This window comes from Muscardinus avellanarius, assembly GCF_963383645.1.
Source record: "Muscardinus avellanarius genome assembly, chromosome: 14".
NCBI lineage: Eukaryota > Metazoa > Chordata > Mammalia > Rodentia > Gliridae > Muscardinus > Muscardinus avellanarius.
Genome location: NC_137800.1, coordinates 90,511,098 through 90,538,825, shown reverse-complemented (window position 1 = coordinate 90,538,825; position 27,728 = coordinate 90,511,098). Strand labels below are relative to the sequence as shown.

The following is a 27,728-nucleotide window of genomic DNA, read 5'->3' as shown; positions in this document are numbered from 1 at the left end:
TGGGGAAGAGCCGAGCGCGCGGCACCTGTGCAAGTCTGCGCTGTTTTATTCTGCTCTAATTAACTGCAGCCATTTGCAGCAGGGCCAGGCAGTTGGAAGGAGCGTCCGCAGTTGCTACAGTAAAGCTCATTTCTTTGCGGCCACAGGACCAGTCTCTGAATTTTTATTTCTTTTTTATTTCTTTTTTTTGTGTGTGTGGGTCTGGGGATGGAACCCAAGGGCGTTCAAACTCTGGGCTATGCCCCATGCCCTATTTTTTATTCTTTATTTTGAAATTGGGTCTCACTGAGTTGCAGAGGCCCTCACTAAGTAGCTGAGGCTGTCCACGAATTGCAATCCTCCGGTCTTAGCCTCCTGAATGCTTGGATTACAAGTGTGCGCCACTATGCCTGGCTTGAAATTTTATTGAGAGATCTGAGCCATTAATACACTTTGAAAAACAGGTAATTGGTGTGGACATTTGCTCAGAAGGAGAAAAAAAATTTTTTTTTAGAACTGAGGGTTGAACCCAGGGGCATTCTACCTCTGAGCTCGACCTCCAGCCCTATTTGTTATTTTTTATTTTGAAACAGGGTCTCACTAAGTTGTGGAAGGCCTCACTAAGTAGCTGAGGTTGTCCTCGAACCCTGATCCTCCCGTCTCAGCCTCCCAAGTCCTGGGATTACAAGCGTGCGCCACCACGCCCGGCTGAAATTGTTGGTTTTAAAAAACACATTGTTTTGATGTATCGCTACATCTTTTAAGGCAATTTGGAAATAAATTGACCGTAATTCTTGGGAATCCATCTGGAAATGTGTCTGGTAAACTGTTAGCTTTTACCTACTTAAGTTCTTTATTTGCACAGTTTAATATTTTTTGCTTAATCTGATGACAGTTTATACTGACTGGCTAAAGGTGCTTTAACTTCCTGGTTCTGAAAGATGGAAAGCTAGGCAAAAAGTAGTATTTGGTTAAAATATATATAGGTGTTGGGGTTCCCTTCTAGCAGAGTAATTTGGTGTGAGACTCTAAAGAGTTCTGGAAACCCCAATGTATACGATTACTTCCAGCACTCAGTTTACCTTTCAGTTATTTGTAATTTAGTTCTTTGTGATGGGGAAGAGACCAGTCAACCAAGAGTTTTATATAAGAAATAATGACTAATTTTTTTTTTTCAGTACTAGGGATGGAACCCAGGGGCATTCTACCTCCGAGTTACACTCCAATGCCTATTTTTGATTCTTTATTTTGAAACAGGGTCTCACTGAGTTGTAGAGGGCCTCACTAAGTACCTCCCAAATGCTGGGATGACAAGCATGTGCACCACGCCCAGCTAATGACTACATTTAATCACCCTGCCCCTGGCTTATTTAGAAGTAAGTAACTGTCCCTTGGAGGAAAGTTGAGTGTCACTCAGCAAACGCACATAATCTGTATGGACTCGGTTTTAGATGACTCAGAACACCTATGGTTTTGTAAAAAAAAAAAAAAGAGTCTTTTCCAGGCGCGGTGCTGCACACTTGTCATACCAGTGTTTGCGAGGCTGAGACAGGAGGATCGCGCAGGTTCAAAGACAGCCTCAGCTACTGAGTGAGGCTCTCAGCAACTTAGACCCTGTTTCCAAATAAAGTATAAAATAGGTCTGGGAGTATAGCCTGGAGGTAGAAAGCCTCTGGGTTCCACCCCCAGCACCACCAAAAAAACAAACCAAAAAAACACCGTCATGTTTGAGAGCTTCGGCCCTTGCGGAGGAGGGAAGTGCTCCCACACGCCCGGCCGCCCTGCGCCGCCCTCCGGCCTCCTGACACCGTGGTCAGTGCTGCCGCAGGAGCCAGTGCGGTGGGGCGTGGCCAGGGACCCGGCCTGGCTTGGCATTTCCCTCCCACTGCTTAAGCCTGACATACAGACTTCAGCTTGTCGGCCATGCCTTGTATGGGCAGAGTCTTGAGTGTGAGGACCTTGGAGTCACAGACCCCAGAACAAAAGCCGTGCACACAGCAGGAAGAACTCAAGTGTGTGTGTGTGTTTTCTGTTTCTCTGGTGCTTGGGGATTGAATGTAGGGGTGTTCTAGCTCCAAGATACACCCCCAGCCTTATTTCATTTGGAAACAGGGTCTCACTAAGTACCCGAGGCTGTCCTCAAACCTGTGGCCCTCCTGTCTCAGCCTCCCAAGTGCTGGGATGACAGGTGCGCCTTGCTCAAAATGCAACTTTTTTTTGGGTCTGGGGGTGGAACCCAGGGGCATTCCACTCCGAGCTACACCCCCTGCCCTATTTTTTATTCTTTATTTGAAACCGGGTCTCACTGAGTCGCAGAGGACCTCACTGAGTAGCTGAGGCTGTCTGCGAACTGCGATCCTCCAGGTCTCAGCTTCCCGAATGCTGGGATGACAAGCGTGCCCACCGCGCCCGGCTTTCAAAATGCAGTTTTAAGATGAGAATAATATCACAGACATTACTGCTCATGTGTCTCATCTTGCCTCTATGGAAGAACCGGGAAGACATACTTTTTCTTTATGATTTCAAAAGTTCAAGTGAAAATAGACGCTGGCTGCCTTTCATGGAGCAGGCAGCCCCACCGAGGTGTGGTGTGGGCCTCGGTTCGTCTCCACGCCCCTCACAGGCGCTGCTGTGTTCCCCACGGCCGCGTGGTGTGGCTTCTCTGAGGGCACCTGGGACGCGCCCCGCCGCCCCACCATCCACGCGTTCCCCGGGGACACCCTGCCCTCTGACCGCTCCTGCTCACAGGTGTGTGCAGGGTTACGTAACGTGTCTGTGAGACAGAGGCCTCTTCCACAGGTTTGATGACACACTGCACGGGCACAGGACGCTGACTGCCTGACACTTGTTTCTTTCCTGCACTCAGGGGCAGAGGCCTGGCCTCCCGGGGTTTGTCTCAAGTATGTCGGGGGAGACCAGTTTGGTCACGTGAACATGGTGATGGTGAGATCGCTAGAGCCCCAGGAGATCGCGGATGTCAGCGTCCAGATGTGCAGCCCCAGCAGAGCAGGGATGTACCAGGGACAGTGGCGCATGTGCACCGCCACGGGGCTCTACTATGGAGGTGAGTGCGTCCGCGCCTTGGGTGAAGGGTGCAGGCCGCCCGGGCCACCGAGCGCGCGGTGGGCGGCTGCTCCCCACGCAGGGAGGTGGCTTGTGTTTAGTGAGCACTTTGGTGCTGTGCTTCCTTGATCCTAGGCTTTTAACTCACTCAGCCCAGTGTGCGGGTGGCATGTGTTGTGTTCAGCAGCGTGTCGGCGGCGCTGCTGGCGTCCATGTGACCTCACGGTGCAGCCAGAGCACTGCGGTGGCAGCATCCAGACACGTTCTGAGAGACAGACGGACGGCGCAGCGTGCACTCCAACCCAGCCACCGCTCCTTTACGGCTAGGGTTTTGGAACGGTGACCAGCTGTCTCTTCCACTCTGCCTCCTCCCAGGCCATGAAGGCCGTGCCGCCTGGCTCCCCCTCAGCCAGTGCTCAGCAGGGACGACCCAGGAGCCTCTTGGAGCCTTAATAGAACTGACCTGTGATCCCAGAGACGGGAGGATCAGAAGTTTGAGGCCAGCGATTCACAGTAATTTAGTGAGGCTCTGTCTTAAAAAGAGAAAAATAAAAAGCCAGGCATGGTGGGTGGCGCACGCTTGTAATCCCTGCATTTGGGAGGGTGAGACCAGAGGAGCGCGGTTTGCGGACAGCCTCAGCTACTTAGTGAGACCCTGTCTCAAAATATAAATAAAAAATAGAGCAGGGGTTGTAGCTTGGAGGTTGAATGTCCCTGGGTTCCATCCCCAGACCCGCAAAAAACAAAAAGAGAGAGAAAAATAAAATAGTGCTGGGGTATACCTCAGGTAGCACCCTGGGTTCAACCCCTAGTATGTGGGGGCACAGCTATGAACACGTGGAAACCATTAAGCTGCTGTAATAACCGTGATTGGTTCTTTGCAAGTTGTTCTGCACACACACACCTCGCTAGACGTTCAGTGGGGTGGGGGGAGCGTGGACCGCAGCAGTGCCGGCGGCAGCCTGGGCACCGTGTCGCCTCTGGGCTTCATCTTTCGGTTTGGTTTGGTTTGGTTTGGTTTTAGTATTGGCAGCTGGACCCAGAGGTGTTTTACCTCTGAGCTACACACTGGCCCTGTCATTCATTCATTCATTCATTCATTGTGGTACTGGGGATTGAATCCAGGGGTGTTCTACCACTGAGCTACATCCACAGACCCCCCCACACACACACACTTTTGGTGGTGGTACTGGGGATGGAACCCTTCTACCTCCAGGCTACGCTCCCAGACCTCTTTTTATATTTTTTTATTTGGAAACAGGGTCTCTTAAGCCAGCAAGGCTGGCTTCGAACCTGCTTAATCCTCCTGTCTCTGCCTCCCAAGTGCGGGGATTACAAGCATGAGCCACCACGCCCGGCCCCTTTTTTATTTTTATTTTTTTTATTTTGAAACAGAGTTTCACTAAATTGTGGACAGCCTCAGCTACCCGCAATCCTCCTGTCTCAGCCTCCCAAGTACTGGTATTATGAGCCTGCGTCACCACTCCTGGCTTGTTTTTATTTTGAAACAGTGTCTTGCTAAATTGATGAGAGTCTGCTGGGCGTGGTGGCGCAGGCTTGTAATCTCTGCGCTTGGGAGGTTGAGACAGGAGGATCGCACAGGTTCAAATCCAGCCTCAGCTACTTAATGAGGCTCTCAGCAACTTAGTGACACCTTGTTTCCAAATAAAATATAAAATAGGTCTGGGCCGGGTGTGGTGGTGCACGCTTGTAATCCCCGCACTTGGGAGGCTGAAACAGGAGGATCGCACGGGTTCAAAGCCAGCCTCAGCTACTCAGTGAGGCTTTCAGCAACTTAGTGAGACCCTGTTTCCAAATAAAAATATAAAAAAGGTCTGGGAGTGTAGCCTGGATATAGAAAGCCTCTGGGTTCCACCCCCAGTACCACAAAAAAATAAAATAGGTCTGGGAGTGTAGCACGGAGGTAGAAAATCCCCTGGGTTCCACCCCCAGTACCACTAAATAAATAAATAAAATAAATAAATTAAATTAAATTGAGAGTCTCAGACCTCTGCCCTCTGTCTGAGGCCCTAAGTACTGGAATTACAGTTATATGTTACCCTGCCAGGCTCTGTTGTAACAACAACAAAGGGTAGGTTTTGGTTTTGATGGGGGGCAGTGATCATTAGATGGTCTTCATTAGAAAGAACACACACTATCATTCTTAAAGTTGTTTTGAACTGGGCGTGGTGGCTCACACTTGTAATCCCAGGATTTAGGGGCTGACACAGGAGGATCTCAGGTTCAAGGCCAGCCTCGGCAATTTAGTGAGGTCCTCTGAAATGAAATGAGACTGTTTCAAACTGAAATAATAAAAGGGCTGGAGGTGTAGCGCAGAGGTAGAATGCCCCTGTATTTGACCCCCCAGTACCACACCCAAAAAGTTGTCTCTGCTCACTCTTCAGAGGGAGTTTCTGATGGTTTTCTGATGTACTGCATGTGTCCTCCTCCTCGTCTTGGGTGTGCTGTACCACTGCGCCAGAACTTCACTAAATGTCCTGCTTGCAAGGGGACATTCTCATGCGGGCACACTCCCGGGCAGGGCCCCGCCTCACTCCACATCCCTGTATGTGGCAGCCATGGTGCTCCTCGCCACGCAGAATTCTAATCCTGGGCTGACGACTGGTTCTTGTGTACGTGGTATTGTACTGGGAATTGAATCTGGAGGGATTCTACCTCTGAGCTACATCCCTTTTTACTTTTTTTTTTTTTTTTTTGGTGGTACTGGGGGTGGAACCCAGAGGCTTTCTACCTCCGGCTATACTCCCAGACCTTTTTTTTATATTTTATTTGGAAACAGGGTCTCACTAAGTTGCTGAGAGCCTCACTAAGTAGCTGAGGCTGGCTTCGAACCCGTGCGATCCTCCTGTCTCAGCCTCCCAAGCGCGGGGATTACAAGCGTGTACCACCACGCTTTACTTGTTTTTTATTTATTTATTTATTTATTTATTTATTTGGTGATACTGGGGTTCCTGGAAGCCTTTCTACCTCTGGGCTACACTCCCGGACCTATTTTTTTATATTTTTATTTGGAAACAGGGTCTCTTAAGCCAGCAAGGCTGGCTTCGAACCTGCGTGATCCTCCTGTCTCCGCCTCCCAAGCGCGGGGATGACAAGTGTGCGCTACCACGCCCGGCCCTTGTTTATTTTGAAATGGGGTCTTGCTAGGTGGGCGTAGTGCACACTTGTAGCCCCAGTGTCTGATTCTTAGCAGATTCCTTTGTAAACCTTGGCATTCTTTTCACTGACTTTGATACCTGTCTCTATCCCATTATAGGAATTAGCTTCTCGGATAACTTTACCTCTTAGTAGCAAATACTAGTTCAAACAAATTCTAGTACTTAATATAGGCCAGGCTTTTTGCATATAAATTACCTGGGGGAGATATTAGCTATACTTTATGGACGAAGAAACTGAAGAATAAGACTGTCACAGGCCTCAAAATTTATAGATTAGACATTAACATAAATTAATAAACGTGCTTTTGTGTGTCTTGTCATTAATTTGGCCTTTACTACTGTATGAAACTCAGAAGGAAATTTTGGCTCCCTTGTTAAGAGTTTAGTGACCGGGGCTATATGGTCCCAAGGCCTTTCTCTAGCTGTCAAGTGGGCACGGGGTAGGATTGAGACTGGCAGGCTTTCTGTGGGTTCCTCAAGGACTGTTGCCTGCTGGGAGATGCTCAGAGCCGCGGGACGCTGTGGGGCGCACCGTGCCCTGTCCCCGCGACACCACAGTGAGCTGTAGGTGCCGGGGCCTGGCTGAGCGTCAGCTGAGCTCCGCGAGGCTCTTGGGCTCGTGCTGAGGGTAGTTGTGGTTTTGAGTTCCTCGTGCGGGTGGACCCCAGAGGCATCTCACAGGTAGATTAGGTAGCTTCACATTGTGCATTTAGTTTCTCAAGGTTAGAGATTAGTCTTTCCAAGCTTCCAGCCAGTATGCCCCACATCTTAGGCTCTTCCCGGGCTCTGTGGAGGCTGCATATTGTCTTCTCCCTCAAAGCTTTCCAGATTCTGCTTCACTGTGTTTTACAGTTTTTTTCTTTTTCTTTTTCTTTTTCTTTTCCTTTTTTTTTTTTTTTTTTTTAGTGGTACTGGGGTTTCTGGAAGTCCTTCTACCTCCAGGCTACACTCCCAGACCTTTTTTTTTTTTTTTTTTTTTCCTTTTTTTTTTTTTTTCCAGGTCTGGGGATGGAACCCAAAGTCATTCGACCTCCAAGCTACATCCCCTGCCCAATTTTTTATTCTTTATTTTGAAACAGGGTCTCACTGAGTTGCAGAGGGCCTCACTAAGTAGCTGAGGCTGTCGGTGAACCGCGATCCTCCGGTCTCAGCCTCCTGAATGCTGGGGTTACAGCATGCGCCACCACGCCCAGCTCTGATTGTTTCATTTTTGATCTCTGGAATTCTCTGGTATCAGAAATGTGATCAGCCCTTGAGAGAACAATTTTTTGTGTGTGATACTGGGGATGGAACCCAGGGGCATTCTACCTCTGAGCTACACCCTCAGCCGATTTTTTATTATTTATTTTGAAACAGGGTCTCTCTGAGTTGCAAAGGGCCTCACTAAGTAGCTGAGGCTGTCGGCGAACTGTGATCCTCCTGTCTCAGCCTCCCAAGTGCTGGGATGACAAGCGTGCCCACCACACCCAACTCCCAACCTGACTTTATTTTTTATTTTGAAACAGGGTCTCACTGAGTTCTGGAGGGAATCACTACTTGCTGAGTCTGTCCTCGAACCTCCAGTCTCAGCCTCCCAAGTCCTGGAATCGCAGATGTGCGCCACCACACCTGGCAGATGAGAAATTCTCAAGACCATTTTGCTAAATTGTTTTATGACGGGTGTTTTTATTATGTGCTGCTGTGTACACCCGTCCCTAGATCAGAGCATATCTCATAAAGAAAAGCAGCAGGCAGCCGGGCGTGGTGGCACACACTTGTAATCCCCGCGCTTGGGAGGCTGAGACAGGATCGCGCAGGTTCGAAGCCAGCCTCAGCTACTTAGTGAGGCTCTCAGAACATAGACTCTGTTTCCAAATAAAGTCTAAAAATAGGTCTGGGAGTATAGCCTGGAGGTAGAAAAGCCCCTGGGTTCCACCCCCAGTACCGCCAAAACAAAACAAAACAAAAAAAAGCAGCAGGCAGAATTACCTTTCATTCAAAAGATCAGCGCGTGCCATGCAGCTATTGTGTAGTTACTCTTTAACAGAAGATGACTGATCTCAAACAGTGTGCAGGACTTGAACGCTTTATCTAATATCTTAGTCTTTGATGCAGTTCTGTTTAATTACTGCTCAGAATGTGGACTTCAGCTTATTTTTAGAAACCTCCCAGTAGCCTTGTAGTTAAAGGTGGAGATCTCGAAAAGAGTAATCTCTTACTGAAAAACAAATTGCATTCTGTTCCTGTGATAATGGTTTGAAAAATAACTCCAACTCCAAGGCTACTCTCAAACCCTATCTCAGGAGCAGAGTGCAGGCTGAGACTGGAGGCCCACAGGCTGCGGCAGCCTCAGGACTCCCGGGGCTGGGAGATGGGTCGCTTGGCTCAGTCCCTGGGGGTGCCGAAGGAAAGGAAGGAAGGAAATTAGTTTATTCTCTAATCTCTGTCTAGGGGCAGTGAGTACTTTTCTTGAGCTCTCTCTATTCTCCTCCTTTGTCTTCACAAAGGGAATGCCAGGACTGGACTTTGCTCGGGAAGGAGTGCTGTGGGCCTGCTCCTGCAAGCCTCCAAGTTTGCTTTATAGTGATCAGTGTCTCTTCAGTTTCTTCTCGGGATTTTTCCAAGAGTTTTGCCCTTACGTTGTTTTGACATAGTCTTAAAAACAGTTGAATTGTAGGGTAGGTCAGGCTATGGTTTAACAGTCAATTCAAAGTCATTTTGATTTTTGTAGGGTTTTTTGGGGGGGAGCAGGGGGTATTTAAGCCAGGGGCATTCTGTCTCTGAGCCAATCCCTCAGCCGTTTGAAACAGGGTCTCACTAGTTGCAGAAGGCCTCACTACATTGCTGAGGCCGGCCTTGAACCTGTGATCCTCCTGTGTCGGTCTCCTGAGTACTGAGATCATAGTGATGTGTCACTGTACCCTCCAAGCACGTGTATTTGCCTGTTGTTGGGTGTCATGTTATAAAATTCTGGTTAGAAGCCAGCCTGAGCAACTGAGGCCCTCCACAACTTAGTGAGACCCTGTTCCAAAATAAAAGAATAACATAGGGCTGGGAGTTTGGCTCTTAGGTAGAGTGCTCTGGATTCCATCCCTAATCCCACAAAAAATAAAATACTAGTCAGACCTGGCTGTTTCCGCTGCTGTTTGGTTTCTTTACGTTGTTGCTGGCTTTTCCCTGCTCGCTGCTGTACCTGAGACGGAGGCTGAAGTGTCCAGTGGCAGACTAGGTTTGCTCCTTCTCCTTTCGGGTGTCAGGCTTTTGTTCATGTGTTTTAAAGTTCCATTGTCAGGTGGACACAGATTGAGGATCGTTCTGTCTTGAGATGCGTGGCCTCTGTATGCTGCGCAATATCCTTTTGTAGCGGTGCTGTTTTTGACTGACGTGTACTGTGCCCAATCCTACCGCACCCACTCCAGCTCTGAGCCTTGAACACGTGTTCTCCGATGTCTGAGCAGGGCCGCATGCTGCGTGTGCGGTGGCGAGGCAGTGGGCCCCACGTCGCTGGGAGTCATTTTAGTAAGCGTGTCTGGGAGTCCTGCTGTCCTCTGTGCGGCTTTAGCCCGCGCTCGGCCGTGAGGAGCCGTGGATGCCAGAGTGAGCAGCAGGTGGCGCTGCGTCCCCACTCGCCAGCGGGTGGCCTAGAGCAGCCCCAAGCCTCTGGACTTGAGGTCTGCGGCTGTGATGCTGGAAGCCCCACTTCTGAGAAGCTACACACGGCCTGCAGGGATATCCCTCGGGGTTCATGGTCCTTTCTGGTGTACTTGTGGACTTAGGTGACCCTCTTCTGCGCGCTGCCAGTGGGTGAGCGGGGCTTGCCTGGTCCCGCCGCCTTTCCACAGCTGCTGAGCAGCCAGGAGAGGGTTGGTTTTGATTTGTTTTTTGCCTTTTTCCCCAGGGGGTCGACCCATGGAAGGCTCCTGGCGCTTCTGTAGTACAGTTTCCCCGTATTATAGAAAGCAGACTTGGTGACGAATTGGATTTCTGTGGACAGTCTGAAACATACTGGCTCTTGGGTGTGTTTTGATCGCAGCTGAGGAGCTAGCTGGGATCCTATCCTAGTTGGGTGCAGTTTGTGTGGCTAGTGCTGGTTTGCACCTGTGTCCCGTGCATTGTTGATTCCCCTTTCACACTCGGTCATCCTAGTTTGGACAAAATACAGTCACTCTAAATTGGCCTGGAAAGAGGGAGGGGTTAATAGATTGTGATTCTAGTTGTTATAAGTCTCTCTCTTTTTTTTGTGGTACTGAGCATGGAACCCAGAGGTATTCTACCACCAAGCTACACCCCCAGCCCTATTTTTCATTCTTTATTTTGAAACTTTATTCTTACTTTTTTTAAAACTTTATTTTTATTCTTTATTCAGGTATCACTAAATTGCAGAGGGCCTAAGTTGCTGAGAATGGCTGTGAACCTGTGATCCTTCCTGTCTCAGCCTCCCAAGTACTGGGATTATGAGTGAATTAATTAATTAATTTATTTATTTTTACTTAAGAATTGTGTTTTTGCCAGGGATGGTAACACGCACCTATAATCTCAGTACCTAGGAGTCTGAGACAGAAGGGTCGCAGGTTTGAGGACAGCCTCAGCAAGTAGTGAGACTCATCAACCTAGCAAGACCCTGTTTTAAAATAAGTAATAAGCCGGGCGTGGTGGCGCACACTTGTAATCCCCGCACTTGGGGGGCTGAGACAGGAGGATTATACAGGTGTGAAGCCAGCCTCAGCTACGTAGGCTCTCAGCAACTTAGCCCCTTTTTCCAAATAAAATATAAAATAGGTCTGGGAGTATAACCCAGAGGTAGAAAGCCTCTGGGTTCCACCCCAAGTACCACAAGGAAAAAAAAAAGTTTAAATAAAGTATTAACATTGGGCTAGGGGTGTAGCTTGAAGGTAGAATGCCACTGGGTTTAATTCTGAGTGTCTCCTCCCCCCACCAAAAAAAAAAAAACATGGAAGTGTAACTCAGAGGTAGAATGCCCTTGGGTTCAATCCTCAGTACCAAAAAAAAAAAAAAAAGATAAAATAGGGTTGGAGGTGTAACTCAAAAGTAAAATATCTCTAGTACAAAAAAGAAATTATGGCTTTCCTGAATTTTGTAGTTAAAAACATAAAGCAAGACCCATAAAGAAGTATTAACTCTGGGGACAATTGCTGTAAATTTCTGTTGATCATTTTTCTGGAGAAATGATTTCTAATATGGCCGTGCATCAGAATCACCTTGTAAACTTTCTACAAATGAGTTCCATGGGTCTCACCACAGATCTGTGCCCGTTTGTACTGGACATTACCAAAAGCGTAGAAACGCGTTAGGTGTAAACACGGTGCTCTGGACACCTTGCCAGCGAGCTCTTGAAGCTGGCACACAGCACAGCCTCCGTCAGGGGCGGCTGTGGCCGCGGGAATGCCTGGCACCCATGCGAGTTGCCTTTCTGTTTCAGACGTCATCTGGGTGATTCTCAGCGTGGAAGTGGGTGGACTGTTGGGCGTAACGCAGCAGCTGTCATCCTTCGAAACGGAGTTCAACACGCAGCCTCACCGCAAGGTAGAAGGAAACTTCAACCCGTTTGCCTCTCCCCAAAAGAACCGACAATCAGATGAAAACAACTTAAAAGACCCTGGGGGTTCCGGGTTCGACTCGATCAGCAAAAACACATGGGCTCCTGCTCCTGACCAAACCGGGCAAGATCAGAATAGACTCTCACAGAACTCTGTAAACCTGTCCCCCAGCAGTCACGCAGACAGCTTATCAGTAGTGACGTACAGTAAGGTAGGTGCCCTCGGAGAAGAGGAGAAGGGGTAGGTGGTGGGCCTCGGGATCTGCGACACCCCTTTTTGGCGAGCCTCAAGCCTGCACTGCCACCCCCCAGAAGCGGTTCTTTAAGACTCTAACCTCTCCTGCCATAGCCGCTGCACGGATCCTACCCCTTCTCCCCTCCCGCCGCGTCCCGCCACGCCCGCCCACACCCACACGCACTCACCTGAGCATTGGGGTATGAAGAATGTCCCAAGTACCGCCTGCCATGCTTACAGCTCCTGTACCAAGCTCAGCAGCCGCAGCGCACGCGCTCTCCTCTGGGGCTTTGTTAATTTGGGATGTTTCCCACCAGTAAAAAGACAAACTCACTTATTTTACCCGGTGTTGTTGGGCCTCCACCTCACTGACCCTTTGGAGCGTCTCGCAGTTGATGTCCTCAGTCCTCCACGGCACTCTGACTGCTCACACCCTGGACAGGCTCCGGTGACGCCGCGACTGCTCCAGTGTGGGAAATCAGTCAGAAATTGTTAACAGGGACTTGTAGAGGTCCCGATTAGGCAGGAGTCTGAGCCCTTGGCCTGCTGTCTCCCAGCTGTGCTGTGTGCTGATGGCCCTTGTACTGTGTGGTTGGTTGGCTGAAGTCCTGGTGCTGAGCGTGTGTGGGAGATGCTGGTGTGGCGGGGTCCTGTGCCTCCTCTGGGATTGATGCCGTCTGTTTAAGCCACCTGTACAGTTAGTTACACACGCTGTGCTGGCTGGGTTTGCTCACTGTTGTTACCACCCCCGATTCTCAGACAGAATCGCGTATCTAAGGAGCATGTGGTTCTTTGTAAGAATGGTATTTTTCTGACCAGTAGTTTTATGTATGGTCTAGCTCAAGAAACACCTTAACAGAAACAGGGTCTAACTCCACTTTCTCCTCTTAGCAGCAGTGGCATGAAGAGTGAACAAGGTGCATTAGGCACTCATTGCAGAGGATGTTGTTTATCGTGCTAGTTGTGCAGGATATAAAAGAAATCAGCGGGGCGGGCGGCGCACACCTGCGATCCCAGCATCTGGGAGGCAGAGGCCGGAGGCGCACAGGTTCAAGGACAGCCTCAGCAAGCAGCGAGACTCCTCAACCCAGCGAGACCTTATTTCCAATTAAGAAATAAAATTGGGCTGGGGGTAGCACAAAGGTAGAATGCCTCTGAGTTTAATCCTCAGTACCACAAAAAGAAGAAGTGGCGAGGCGGCAGGGCTGCCGAGAAGGACGACTTCTCAGCAGTCTGGTAATGCAGGCGCTCCTCCTCTTCTGTTTCTCCAGTGTTTTCTCTCAAGTGTAATAACCCTGCAGAGTCTGCGGCTGCTCCGGGTGGAATGAGCCCGCCTGGCTCAGCCTGCCTGTTGGACAGCAGGATGGAGGCCACTACGTGGACTGGGAAGGCGGGAGCCTGGGAAGGCGGGAGCCGAGGCAGAAGCGGTGGCTCCCTGCTTTGGGCACCAAAAGCCGCTTTGCCAGCTCTGCGCTGCTGGCCGGGCCGCCTCTGGGTCTCTGGAGAGGCTGGCGTGCTGGCCAGGGCACTGCCCTCATCTCCCGGTCGTGAGCCTGGTTGCGGTCCTCCTCTCTGGGGACTTGTGGTGTTAGCCAGCTCTGAGATGGCCCGGGGTTTTCTGAAAGGCTGGGCTGGGGTGAGGCTGCTGAGGTATTCCTTGGAGCTGATCGCCTCACGGTATGTCACTTAATTTTTTTCATGGCCTCTGGGATCATTTAGAAGTAGCTTCCTATTAAAAATAATATCCAAGAAAACTGTTGACCAAAATACATGGAAAATGTGAAACTTGCTGGGCGTGGTGGCACACGCTTGTAATCCCAGCATTCGGGAGGCTGAGACAGGAGGATCATAGCTTGCGGCCAGCCTTAGCTACTTAGTGAGGCCCTTTGCAACTCATTGAGACCTTGTTTCAAAATAAAGAATAAAAAATAGGGCAGGGGGTGTAGTTCAGAGGCCGAATGCCCCTGGGTTCCAGCCCCAGACCCACAAGAAAGAAAGAGAGAGAGGGATGGAGGGAGGGAGGGAGGGCGGGAAACTTGCCTCCCAAAGAGAAATTGAGCTCTCCTTTTTTCCTTAAGGTAAAGCAGAGTCTTACTTAGAAAGTCTTTATATACACATCCGGCAAGGTCCCTTCGCAGTGCTCCCTGGGAAGGAGTGGGGCTCAGAGGCACCAGTGAGCACCAACACCTACGTGCCTCTTCAGAGTGGGTATCGTTTTACCCGGAGAACAAAATGTGTGACCCTGCCCACTAGCACTTTGAGTCCAGTAGGAGAGGTGAGCCGTGTGCAGAGCGGTTAGAACTCAGTCAAGATGAAGTGGGGGTTTGTTCAGCAGGGAACAGCACGGCCAGGACGTCCAGGGTGGAATGGTGCTGGGGTTTGTGCAACACGAGAGGATAGGGGCCCAAAGGCGAGGCGAGGCTGGGTGTGGTGCACGCTGCCACCCCAGTACTTGGGGGCTGAGCCGGGAGGATCGCAGACTCAGAGACAGCCTCCGCAAGTAGGGAGACGCTCATCAACCTAGTGAGACTTGCTTCAAAATAAAAAATAAAATAGGCCCAGGTGGAGCTTGGAGGTAATAAGCCCCTGGGTTCATCCCCCAGTGCCAAAAAAATTTTTAAAAAGTAAGACGAGACTTGGAAAGATAGGCAGCAAGGACAGGGGCTGGGGCTGGGTGGTGTAGAGCCCGTGGCTGGAAGGGAGAGAGGCCGTGGCCAGCGCTGCAGTGCAGGCCAAGGCAGGACTGCCCCAAGTTCAAGGACAGCCCTGGGCAACTGAGAGAGACTGTCTCAAATAGAAAGGGCTGGGGCATGGCCCTGTGGAGGGCTGGCCCAGCACCTGCGAGACCCTGGCTGGGATCCGCAGTGGGGGGTGGGGAGCATGGGACGTGGGCCCAGTTGGTGGCAGTTACCTTGGAGGAGAATGGGTGACATAGCTGCAGATGGCTTTGGCACGTATTGGTGCTGTGCGCAGATGAATACAAGTGGGCGGGATTTTATCAGAAATCTGTGCCAAAGGCAAGTTTAAAAGTGACGTGAGCCCGGCTTGCTGGTGCACACCCATTATCCCAGTACTTGGGAGGTCAAGACCGGAGGACCCCAGGCTTGAGACCAACTTCAGGAACTTAATGTGACTGTTAGCAAGCTAACAAGGCTTACTTCAAAATACAAATATAAAGCCGGGCGTGGTGGCGCACGCTTGTCATCCCCGCGCTTGGGAGGCAGAGACAGGAGGATCGAGCAGGTTCGAAGCCAGCCTTGCTGGCTTAAGAGACCCTGTTTCCAAATAAAAAAAATATAAAAAGAGGTCTGAGAGGGTAGCCCGGAGGTAGAAGTGTTTCCAGGAACCCCAGTACCACCAAATAATCATCATCATACAAATATAAAAAATAGGGCTGGAGATGTTGCTCAGAAGTAGAATGTCCTGGGTTCCATCCCCAGACCCACAAAAAAAGAAGTGACCTCTGGGAGGAGCAGAGGGATGCCAGCCTACAAGCCCAGCTCCGACTCCTCCTGGGGCCAGCTTGTTTGGACAGTGGGGAGTAACACAAAATAGTTGGCAGAGATGCGAAAGGAGGGGGAAGTGGTCGTTAAAAATTAGTTATGTCTTTTTCTTATGAAATCTGTAGATGAGCCAGGCGTGGTGGCGCATCCTTGTAATCTTAGTACTAGAGAGGCTGAGAAGGAGGATGGGTGGTGTATGGGCAGCCCGAGCTGCTTCATGAGGCCTCCGCAACTTAGGCTTTGTTTCAAAATAAAGAATCAATAATAGGACTGGGGTGTAGCTCAGAGGTGGAATGCCCCTGAGTTCCATCCCCAGTAATGCAGAAAGAACTTTTTTTAATGTATGGGGCTGGTATGTGTCATATCCTTCTGCACCCCGCCGCACCCCACCCAGGCTAGAGCAGAGCTCTCTCCTAATCACACCAGAGCCAGCTCAGCCGGGCACGCCAGTGATCCTAGTACTTGGGAAGCCGAGATAGGAGGATGGCGGTTTGAGGCTGGCCTCAGCAACTTATGTTTTAAAATAATAAGATAGGGCAAGGTATAGCTTGGAGGTAGAATGCACCTGGGTCCAACTCAACACCACACACACCAAAAAACACAAGAGAGACGGCAAAAACGAGCATGCACCAGCAAGCAAGAAAAAGCCCTCCTCCCTGTGTCTGTGATAGGACTGACGGTTCTAGCGGGCACTGGAGGGTGTGTGAAGGGCAAGCCTGTCACTGTCGGAACCGGAAGGCACAGTGGCTTGTGGACCTTGTTTTCTGCTTTGAAGTGGTCAGTGAGTTTATCACGATAAGACTTGATTTGGGGTGACTTAGCCAGTCAGGCCTAACATTTCCTAGCTCCCGGGCACTAAATTTACTTCAGGCAGGTGATCAGGTCTGTAGGGAGGGCAGTGGTTTTGGGAGATGTTAGAGGGTACCTCGAACCTTTCTATTAACATGAGACCTTGGAGTCTTGTAAAGATGGTTTAGAGGTGCCAGGAGGATAGTGTGTGCCTCTGGATATCTTGTCCACTTTACAGTGTCCTCTGGCAAGAAGCATATTATTCTCGGGCTGATGAAAGCACAGTTGCCAGAGCCAGAGCTATAAAGCTGCCATTTACTGAGCAGGGCTGTGTTCCAAGCATTGCGATGAGAACTTCTTAAGCTTATTATTAAAGTGACTAATGTACCTTGTTTAAGGAACCAAGTAGTTTCACAAAGCTTTCTCTTCCCTGCTTCCCAGCTCCCAGCGACTGTCCCCAGAGGCAGGGGCTGGGTACCGACAGGGACTACTTCACTTAGACCACACCCGCAGTACTGTGGTGTATCCGCTGGCCATGGTGATGTGCCTCTGTAGTCCCAGTGCCTGGGAGGCTGAGACAGGAGGCTCACGGGTTCCAGGACAGCCTCAACAATTTAGTGAAACTCTCAACAACCTAGAGACCCCGTTTCAAAAGAAAAACTAAAGCCAGACGTGGTGGCTCACGCATGTAATCCCAGAATTTGGGAGGCTGAGACGGGGGGTTTGCGGACAGGCTCAGCTACTTAGGCCCTTTAAACTCAGTGAGACCCTGTTTCAAAATAAAGAATAAAAAAAAATAGGGCTGGGGGTGTCACTTGGAGGTAGAATGCCCTGGGTTCCATCCCCAGTACCACAAGAAAAAAGAAAAGGGGCCGGGGCTAGAATGCCCCTGAAGTCAATCCCCAGAACCACAAAAAATAATAATAATTTTATGTGTGTGTGTGTGTATATATATATACACACACACACATATATGTAATATATAATGTATTACAACACATGTAATATATAATTGTAATATGTAACATAACTATATGATAAACATATAAAACATACATATATATAAAGAATCACTGACCCAGCGGCAAGCACAGAGCGGGCAGGCGGGGCCGCTCTCCAGGTGGAGCTGCTGAGGCCAGCTGGTGGCGTGCGGCCCAGGCGGCTCAGGCTGGGTCTGCTCTGTAGCTGGAGCTCAGAGGCCTTGGGCGAGGTTGGTGGGGATGCAAAAGGGTGCTAGCCAGGTTTTTGGCCTGAACAATTAAAAGATTTCCTCATTGGAAAGGGAGTGGGGTGTCGGGGCTGGGGGTGTCAGGTTTTATTTGAAGCGCATAGAGCTTTTTGTAAACATCCAGATGGAGTTTCCACGTGGCTGATACACGGCCAGGTTGGGTGCTGCGTTTAGGGGAAGTCTGGGTGGAGATACGCATCAGGCACCGTCGCGGGGCAGCATCCAGAGCCGTGCTGCGGGAGAGAGGAGCTTGGACCACGCGGGCTGGGCTGGGTGTGTGCAGTGTGCACTGTAGGTGCTCAGCAGCCTGGCCCCCCAGCACGACACCTCGGAGTGTGCCCAGGCGTTGCACAGCGTCCGGGGGAGGGCAGCACCCACACGGGGCAGAGCAGGCTCCAGGGACTAAACCCGCGCCCTCGGCTCCGCCACACACCTTGCTGCACTGCTCCTGTGTGGGGCGAGGACGGTCCAGCGCCTCCGCTGCACGCCAGCCTGCGCTCTTACTGACTCATAGCACCTTTGTGGCTTCGTACTTACACACAGCAGTGAGGAAGTTTTGTTTTGTTTTTGCGATAATGGAGATGGAAGCCAGGGGCATTCCACCTCTGACCTGCATCCCCAGCCCTATTTTTTGTCTTTATTTTGAAACGTGGTCTCACTGAGTGGGAAAGGGCCTCACTGAGCAGCGGAGGCGGCTGTGACCTGCTCCAGAGTGGGGATTATAAGTGTGTGCTGCCGCGCCGGGCTAATAAGGAAGTTTTGTTTTGTTTTGTTTTGTTTGCGGTACTGGAGGTGGAACCCAGGGACATTCTACCTCCAAGCTACACCCCCAGTCCTGTTTCAGTCTTTTATTTTTTTGAAACATGGTCTCATTGAGCTGCGAAGGGCCTCGCTAAGTAGCTCCCAGGGCAGATTGAGGGCGGGCCACAGACTGAACCCAGGAACCAGTCTGAGCCTGGTGGTAGCGCGCAGCGTTGGTGAGGATTGCTGGAAAGCAGCAGTCGCGTCAGGCCAGAGGCCCCGCCCTGTCCACCTGCAGCAGAGAGCTGCAGAGGAGCCGGGGCGCAGAGCCGCTCGGGACCCACTCCCAGCTCAGCACAGGCTGGACCGGGGCTTGCCGGGGAGTCTGGGCTTGAGGCCACCGAGACTCTCCTGAACACCCAGAAGAGCCAGTAAAGCCCTCCCAGCTTTGGTGGTGTGTGCCCGCCGTGGTCATGGGTGCAAGCCCCATGCTGTAGGAAATGTTTCTGGCTGCTTGCGAGAATTGCCTGCAGGAGGCGGGGCGGGCATCAGGAAGCCTGCCCTGCGAACCTCCGCAGCCTCGGGCCGCCCAGCTCCTTTGGTTTGCTCGGGCCTGTTCCGAGCGTGTGTGCCCAGGATCACTGGTGCAGCCCACGCGGGTTGTAAGGACTCATTCTCTTCTGCTCTAAATTCAGCACTTTTAGTGAAAGTTCTCAAGATGGGGGACTAGTGAAATTACAAGTTCAGACAGGTAAAAGTGTAATTCAGATGTGAGAACTTAAGCTGGGCGTGGTGGCACATAGCTATAATACCAGTCCTTGGGAGGCTGAGACAGGAGAATCACAGGTTCAAGACCAGCCTCCGCAACATGGTGAGACTCTTATCAACCTAGCGAGACCCTACTTCAGAATAATAACAAAATAGGGCTTGGGGTGTAGCTCAGCGGTACAGTGTCCATGGGTTCAGTCCTCAGTGGCGTGCGCGCATGTGAGACATTTGTCTCGTGGTCTATGGTCAGTTCCCGGTGATGTATTCCCAGCCGTCAGAAGGGCACATGTAAGACAGCCGCTGTCCCTCAAGGGTGTCCCGGAGCTCGGAGCCACCACCTGCCTCACATCAAGGTGGTGTTGGTCTCCCTCCGGCCTCTGAGGGGAGGTTGGTTTCTGGCTGACTGCAGACACACCTGGATGCCCAGGAGAGGGGCGCAGGGAGACCTGGAGCGGTCAGGAGAGGGGTTAGAGGGAAGCACCCTGGCAGGCGCGAGCCAGGTGTGGAGGGAGGGAGCGGCCACCTTTCAGGAGCACCTTTGAGAGCCCCGCGGAGGCCCAGGAGGGCTCAGATTTAACATGAAGGGACACCGTGCCAGCGGTGCCTTATTGCTGGACGGAGGCCCAAGAGGAAGAGGGCCAGCAGAAGCTCCAGGCGCCCCATGCCCGGTATCCTCCCCGCAGAACCGTGGCTCAGCCCTTTTTCCTTTGGGGGCTCTCCTCATCCTGGGGTGGGGGCTGCAGAGAAGGCCAGGCTGTGAGAGCCTCGCTGGGGTCTTCAGACTCGGCGTGGCCCCTCCTAGAGCTCCAGGTCGTTAGGTGTGAGTTTGAGTCTTCCTGGTGAGTTCCTTATTTTGAAAGGGGGTAGGTGACGCTGGGGAGAGTTGCCTTGGCCCTGGGAAGTATAGGCGATGTGTCATGAGGGATGGTGGAAGGGAGGAGATGAAGGGGTGGGCAGTCGGGTGGGTAGGGGAGCTGTTGCAGAGGCCAGTAGAGAGCAGGGATTTAGGCTGGTGTGGTGGCTCACGCCTGGAATCCCAGTCCTGGGAGGCTGAGACAGGAAAATCAAAGGTTGGAGACTAGCCTCAGCAACTTAGTGAGACCCCCCATCACCCTTGTGAAACCCTCTGTTAAAAAAAACTAAAGCCGGCCGGGCGTGGTGGCGCACGCTTGTAATCCCCGCGCTTGGGAGGCAGAGACAGGAGGATCGCGCAGGTTCGAAGCCAGCCGCGCGCGCTGGCTTATGAGACCCTGTTTCCAAATAAAAAAGTATAAAAAATAGGTCTGGGAGTGTAGCCCGGAGGTAGAAGGGCTTCCAGGAACCCCAGTACCACCAAAAAAAAAAAACAAAAAACAAAACCTAAAGCTGGGCGTGGTGGCGCACGTTTGTAATCCCCGCATTTGGGAGGCTGAGACTGGAGGATTGTGGTTTGCGACCAGCCTCAGCTACTTAGTGAGGCCCTCAGTGAGACCCTATTTCAAAATAAAGAAGAAATTGGGCTGGGGGTGTAGCTTGGAGGTCAGATGCCTCTGGGTTCCATCCCCAGACCACCCCCCCAAAAAAAAAAAAAAAACTAAGCTAGGCATGGTGGTGCAAGTTTGTAATCTGTAATCCCGGCATTCAGGAGGCTGAGACGGGAGGATCGCAGTTCGTGGCCACCCTCAGCTACTTAGGCCCTTTGCAACTCAGCGAGACCCTATTTCAAAATAAAGAATAAAAAATAGGGCTGGGGGTGTAGCTTGGAGGTAGAACGCCCTGGGTTCCATCCCCAGTGCTGGGGGGGTATTCAGCACACTTATAACTGAATGAAGCAGTTGGGCACAGCCAGCAGGCTGTGAGCTGTATGATCAGCCCCTCCTAAAAGTGTGTTCGTGCCTTCCTTTGCTCACCCACAGCCAGTGCTCGAATACACCCCTGACCTTGGGGGGCCTTGCAGGCAGGTGGCTTGAGCAGCTGTGCTGAGCACCTGCGGACGCCATGCTGCGCCCTTGTGCGCCTGGGAGGGCCTGGAGAGCGCTGCTCGCCGGCTCCGGGTGGCCAGGCGCCTGTGACGCCGCCGTGTGCTCCTGTGTTTGCATGCGCATGCGGAAGTGATGTCGGAGCAGCGGCATAGGGGAGAGGAGGGCGTGCGGGCGGCCGCGGCTGCCCTTGGGCACATAGGAGAGAGGTATCTCGAGCCCTGCTACCAACCCGCCTGTCTTTGTTAGCCTCTGTGAGCCTCTTTATTTCTCTAAACCAAATCACAATAGCGAAAAAAGACAGGTACGTGACAATTTCTGTGTTGAGTTATGTAAACAAGTTTTCATATAGAGAGAGTAACCCGAAAGCTTTGAGCGAGGCTCCACCTCTTTTCCTGGAGAACAGAGGTGGCCGGCGGGGCGGCCTCGCCTGCTGCTGGAAGTGATGGATGCACTTCAGAAACTCTGCCTCCTAGTTCCTGGTGCCTGGCACGCAGCTAATGTTTTCTCCCAGTGACAGTTTTTTAGTATAGATTTGAACGTTTCTAATACAGAAACCCAAGGTGCTCCAAAATCCCAGGCTTTAAGGATGCCGGTATAATGCCATTAAGTGGAAAGTTCCATTCCATGATACTTTTTTAGTGCATAAAATTATTAAAATACTCTGTAAAACTACCTTTAGGCTCTGTGTATAAAATGTATGTGAAACAAATTAATTTCATGTGTTTAGACTTGGTCCTCACTTCCAAAACCCCTCACTATGTATATGCAGATATTTTAAAAGTCTGCTACACTCTGGTGCCAGCTATTGCAGATACCAGGTGCTCCGCGTGGGCTGCCTTTTTCTTTTTTTTTTTTAGGTACTGGGGGTAGAACCCAGGGGCATTCTACCTCTGAGTGACTCCCCGGGGAGCCCTATTTTTTATTCTTTATTTTGAAACAGGGCCTCACTGAGTTAGTTGTAAAGGGCCTCACTACTAAGTAGCTGAGATTGGCTGTGAACTTGGATCCTCCTGTCTCAGCCTCCCGAATGCTGGGATTACAAGTGTGCGCCGCCACGTCCGGCGCAGCGGACTGCCGTTTTGGAAGGCCATTCTGACCCTGTTTGATGCTGGGCCGATACTGCGGGCGGAGTGACCCTGCAGGCAGCTGTACGCTGCTACTGTAAAACAAACCAGAGACAGCTGTTATTTTTAGATTTGCTTTGAGGACAGGATCACAAGTACTAGACATTAAAGTGTTCTCTTTAAAATGCTATTTTAGAAAATTAGGCAGACGATGGCCCCAGTCATTCTGTTGCATTGCAGAGTGCGGTCGAGGGCCCGGCCCAGCCTCGGCCGTGAAGCTGCCCGGAGCGCTGGAGGGCGGCAGGCAGGTGGGCGGGCCAATTAGCCTGGGACGGTGCTTCGGTGCTCTCGAGGGCTGGCCTGCGCTGGCCGGCCTGCCCTGGTGCAGGGCGCACAGCTGTGGCGGCACTCTGCGCGTTCTGGGAGGGCCCAGCAGAACAGGCCAGCCTCGCACGTGGGCCTGCTGCCCGGGCTGATGGCGAGCCAGAGGCCAGCCAGAGCGCCAGGCGGTCTGTCCTCTGTGGCTGGACAGATGGTCTTGCTCTGTGGGCCAGGGTCCTGTGCAGAGAGCAGCGGCGACCCGCTGGGTTGCTCGCCTCCCAGCGGCCTCCCTGCCTGGCCACAGTGGAGCTGGGGCTCTTGCAGCGCCGGCCGTGCCCATCCTGGGATCTTTGTTTTCTTACTGCTAGCAGCACCACTGTGGAAGGAGAGAAGTCACTGATGCCAAGTTCAATACTCGGCACCTTCTTCTCCTGTAGATAAGAGTTGAAGAGTGAACACTACCTGTGTTGCCAGACTCTCTGAGGCTGACTTTCCTTAGGCTGGCACGAGAACCTGTCGCACCAGGTCTCAGAACTCAGCAGAACCCCAGGTGTTGAGGCCCTTGCATTTTGGATGGACCTCCACCCCCGTCAGGATGGAGCGGGGCGCCTGCCACCGGGGCCCTGGGCATGCGGCTCTCGGGGTCCTTGCCAGACTGCCCTCGACAGCTGGGTGGCCTCGGTCCTGTATGATACGTATACTCCTGCATGCAGGGAATCCAGATTGTACGGTGGTTTCCAGCCAGGCGTGGTGACGCACACTTACAATCCCAGCATTCGGGAGGCTGAGACCGGAGGATCGCGGTTTGCAGACAGTCAGCTACTTAGTGAGGCCTCTGCAACTCAGTGAGACCCGGTTTCAAAATAAAAAATAGAGCAGAGGGTGTAGCTTGGAGGTAGAATGCCCCTGGGTTTCATCCCCAGCACCGCAAAAAATAAGTAAATAAATAAAAATAAAGTGGTTTCCAAATAGGAGTTGGCCCCGTGTGTGTGTGTGTGTGTGTGTGTGTGTGTGTGTGTGTGTGTGTGTGGTTCTGGGGATTGAACCCAGGGACGTTCTGCCTCCAAGCTACACTCCCCATGACTTTTTTTTTTTTTTTTTGCTTTTATTTTGAAATAGAGCCTTACTAACTTACTGAGAGTCTTGCTAAATTGCTGAGGCTGGCCTCAAACCTGCGACCCTCCTTCCCGGCCTCCCAAACACTAGGCTGGCAGGTGTGCACTCCAGGCTTGCTCTCTCCCTTGGTGGAGTGACGACTGTTGCTTAGGGAAGGGAGACAGATTTCCTTCTTCAAGCCACCTCTCCACACTAGTTAAACAGCAGCTGTTTTGCCATTTTTCAGGGGAAAGGAATTGGGTGGCCTTTTTCTTGTAAAAGGCCCAGCACTCCAGTCACTAAGTAGCGGATCCATGCCCATGTCTAAGCTGGTCCGGAATGCTCAGAGGGCTGGACAGACCTGAAGAGCGCGACCTTCTCCCTGACAGCCCGTAGAGCCCGTCAGTCGCCTGTGGTGCCGTCACACGCGCCCCCGACACACCGCAGGCCTGGGCTGGAAAATGGCTCGCTTTCGCCGCAGGTGCCATCGGCTCTCCTGCAGAGGCCTTGAGTGCGGCACTGGCTCTCACCTCGTGGGAACCTGAGCTGCTGCTGCGTCCTGGCCCCGTGAGTGGGTGGCGCCGCGAAGCCAGCGCCGGGCAGAGCGGCTCGTCCTAAGCTGCTTTACTGCCTCCCAGCGACCTGGGTGCGGCCTTCCTCCTGCAAGGCGAGCCTGGGCACTTCTCTCTGCGCTGGCCACAGCCTTCTGCCGCTGGAGGCATGGCGGCGCGTGGGCTGGCAGGCAAGCTGGTTTTTGCTTTTTTTTTTTTTTTTTTTTGGTATTGGAAATTGAAACCCAGCAGCCCCCCAGCCCTATTTAATTGATTTATTTCTGTGGTACTGGGGATTAAATCCAGGGGCATTATATTTCTGAGCTACAACCCCAGCCCTATTATCTGTTTATTTTTTATTAACTTACTTTTGTGTATGTGCTGGGGATTGAACCCAGGGGCATTCTGCCTCTAAGCCACATTCTCACTTTGTGACAGGGTCTCTAGGTGGACGAGAGTCTCACTACTCTCGAGGCTGTTTCTGCCCCTGGGATCCTCCGTCTCAGCCTCCCAAGTACTAGGGTTACACGCCTGCATCCCCATGCCAGGTTTGTCTTGCCTGTCTCGTTTGTGTGATGGGATTGAGCCCAGCGTCATTCTGCCCACCTTGGAGCTCCATGCCCAGCCTGATTTTACTTCTTATTTGGAAACAGGGTCTCTAGGTTGATGAGCGTCTCATAGCTTACTTGCTGAAGCTGTCCTTGACCCGCAATCCTCCTGGCCCAAGTACTGGGATTCAGGTGCATATGACCATTCCCGGCTTCGTTTGGCCTGCTGTGTATGTATGCATGTATGTATTGAGTACTGGGGTGGAATTCAGGGGCATTCTACTTCGGAGCCACATCCCCAGCCCTGTTTTATTCTTGAAACAGGATCTCACTAAGTTGTGAGGGCCTCATTAAGTAGCCGAGGCTGTCCGTGGACCACGATCCTCCCTTCTTAGCCTCCTGAATGCTGGGATTACAGTGTGAGCCACCACGCCCGGCTCATTTGGGCTTTTTTTTTTTTTTTTTTTTGGTGGTGCTGGGGTTTCTGGAAGCCCTTCTACCTCCGGGCCACACTCCCCAGGCCAGGCCGGCTCATTTTGGCATTTTAAATAGCAGTGCTTTGCTCACGGGTGCGGTGCCCTCACCCGGCCGCCTGCTGGGGGAGTCCACTGGCCCGGGTCGGGGTGTGAGGACTAAAGCGGCTGAGCGCTGCCGCGTGTCGGTGCCCGCCCAGCTCACCGCGAGGTCTCAGCAACACCGCCGAGCGGCTAGAGACACTCTGCTGGGCTCGGACATGGGCCTGAGGAAGAGTCTGGAAAGTCGAAGCCCGCACTCCTGCTCTCAGCAGCCTCCACTGAAGTCTGGCCGGCCGGCCTGTTTGTCTGTCTGTCTCTTTCTTGTTGCTGTTGTTTGTGTTTTGTGGTACTGGGGACATTCTACCTCCTACCTCTGAGCTACCCCCAGGACTGGCTTTTTGTTTATTCTTTATTTGGTCTCACTAAGCTGTGGTGGGAGGGCCTCACTAAGTAGCCAATCCTCCTGCCTCAGCCTCCCAGTGCCGGGATGGCAGGCGCACACAGCGCCAGGCCGGCTGCTTCCCCTTGGGTACCGCTTTGTGTCCTGAGCCTGGCGCTGTGCGTCAGCTCCGAGAGCCCCCAGTCTAGAAAGACTCCCGGAGCAGGCGGGGGAGGGCGGAGGCCTCGCCAGGGCCACTGGTGAGCACCTGCACCTCCCACCGCCGTGCTGGCGTGACCCGGGGTCCTGAGCCTTAGAGGGTCTGGTGCCCCAGGCAGCGGCTGAGAAGCGCGTCCTGTTCAGTCCCTGGGTGTGGGGGGGCGCCTCCATGCCCGCGCCAGGCACCGTGGTGCGGGGAGCGTGCAGCAGGCAGCGTCACGCAGAGGGGGCTCGAGTCGCCGGCCGCCGCCAGCAGCGGTTGGATTTCTTTCCACAGAAACCCATCATTGCCTTCAAGCGCGCCAAGCCCCCGCCCGTCGCCCTAATGGAAGCTCTCCCGCCAGGATCTTCACGTGGCTGTCGTTGTCGTGGGAGTGGCTGGGAGCCTGATCTCCTGGGCCGATGCGGGGCGCTGGTGGGGCTGGTCACCGTCCCCTTCACCCCAGCAAGAAGGGGGAGGGGCCACACAGCCCTAGTGCGCTCTGATGCCCCAGCCAGCCACCTAGAAAGTGCATAAGAAGGTGCACCTGGCCGGCAGGCAGAAGTGAGGAGCAGGGGCCGCAGGCGGGCGTGCTCAGAGCCCGCGCCAGGGGCCACAGGTGCAGGAGCGCTGGGAGCCTCCAGCAGGGCAGGGAGGGAGGAGGACGGCTGTGGCCCAGGTGCAGGAAGGTTGGCCCGAGGATCCGCGTGGTGAGCGTGGTGGGGCCTGAGCCATCCGGCTCTCCGGGCAGCATCGCTCCGTGGCTGGGTGTCGGGGTGCACTGCTGTGTCCCCATTGCTGACTGTCTCCACTCTCTTCCAGGGGCTCCACGGGCCTTACCCCTTCGGCCAGTCTTAAACGGGTGTCAGCAAGAAGAAAAATTAAGAAAAGACAGAAGGCCCGGCTTTGGGGGGAGGGCGAGGGTTCCTCTGGATTGCAGACCACAGCGCACCGGCCCCGGCCCCCACCCCGGAAGAAGAGGGAGAAGCAGAACAGACTAGTTTTGAGTAAACTCAGCATGCACGTGTGAGTGCCGGATGCGGGAATGGTGTTGAGGACAGGAGCCGTGCCGCCCTTGGGTGTGCTTACTGGGCGCCCCTCTGCGAGTCCGTGGGTCACCCGGGAAGGGAAAAGGCATTTGAAGTGGGGGAAAATAAGCCATCTTTTTAAACAAAAATTATTTTGCCTACAGAGAGGTAGTTTTGAGCACATGTTAATTTTTTCCTTCCTTTCCCCCTTTTATTTTTTATTTTTTTTATAAGGAATAGCCTAGAGTAGTGCGTGCTCTGGAGCGATTCAGATGGCGTGCTGGCGTGGCATCGGGACTCTGCGGCCAGCACCTCCGCAGGAGCTCCCTGCCACGCGCACGCGCTCGCCCCTCCTAGCCTCCAGCCAGTGAGTTAGCACCTTCTTCCTTTTTCTCTTTAGTCCTCTGTTGATTTGCACCTTTGGCATTTGTCCGCCCTGCGGCTCCTTGGCATCAGAGCCGCTCTGAAGACCAGACTCCCCTGTGGCGCCGAGGCGGCCTTGGGCTCAGCTCTCCAGAGGCTGACCCGAGCCGCGGCCTCCGCACGCTCTGACGTTCAGATTGCCTTTCTTCTGTGTTTCCCTTGGCAGAGAGAAATGCCACCGTGCATTCTGCCCTCGGACTGCTCGCGCGTGGCAGCCCACCCGCTTGGGCCGGCGTGGGCAGCGTGCGCGTTGGGTAGCTCGCCTGCGACGCGAGTGTGGAGGCGCCGGCTTCTGTGGGCACACTGCTCCCCCGTGTCCCTCACGTCCCATGGTGCCCCGCAGCCGCTCGTGAAGGCTGGCCTGTGAGGGCGGGGTGGTCACGGAAGGGAGGCGCCGGCTGCTTGATCCTAGAGACCACTTCCAGGTGGAACAAGAGGCCGCCCCACCCCGGCAGGATGCTGGGCTTAGCGGGAGGCGGCCAGGCCGGCCTGTGGAGCAGAGGCTTTCTGCTCACCTGGGCCCTCAGCCTGCGGCATCCTGTGGATTCCGAGCAGGCCACATGTGGGTCTGTCCGTGGGAAGCTTGATCCAGGCTGGAACAGCTGTCTGCCAAAGATACAAGA

The 27,728-nt window shown here is 52.7% G+C and overlaps 1 protein-coding gene across 3 annotated transcripts in view; it reads left to right on the top strand.

Moving 5' to 3' along the window:
• Nucleotides 1–26,512, top strand: part of ILRUN (inflammation and lipid regulator with UBA-like and NBR1-like domains) — a gene marked incomplete at both ends in the record, with an annotated part of 54,735 nt that extends 28,223 nt beyond the window's left edge. The window contains 3 exons of one of the 3 annotated variants that reach the window (XM_080710772.1): nt 2,846–3,043; nt 11,641–11,744; nt 26,477–26,512. In XM_080710772.1, coding sequence (XP_080566898.1) covers nt 2,846–3,043; nt 11,641–11,744; nt 26,477–26,512 — 338 coding nt within the window. Of the gene's footprint in view, nt 1–2,845; nt 3,044–11,640; nt 11,970–26,476 lie in introns of all 3 variants that reach the window. The other 2 variants (XM_080710770.1, XM_080710771.1) reach the window with 2 other exon arrangements.
• Nucleotides 26,513–27,728: the final 1,216 nt, after the last annotated feature.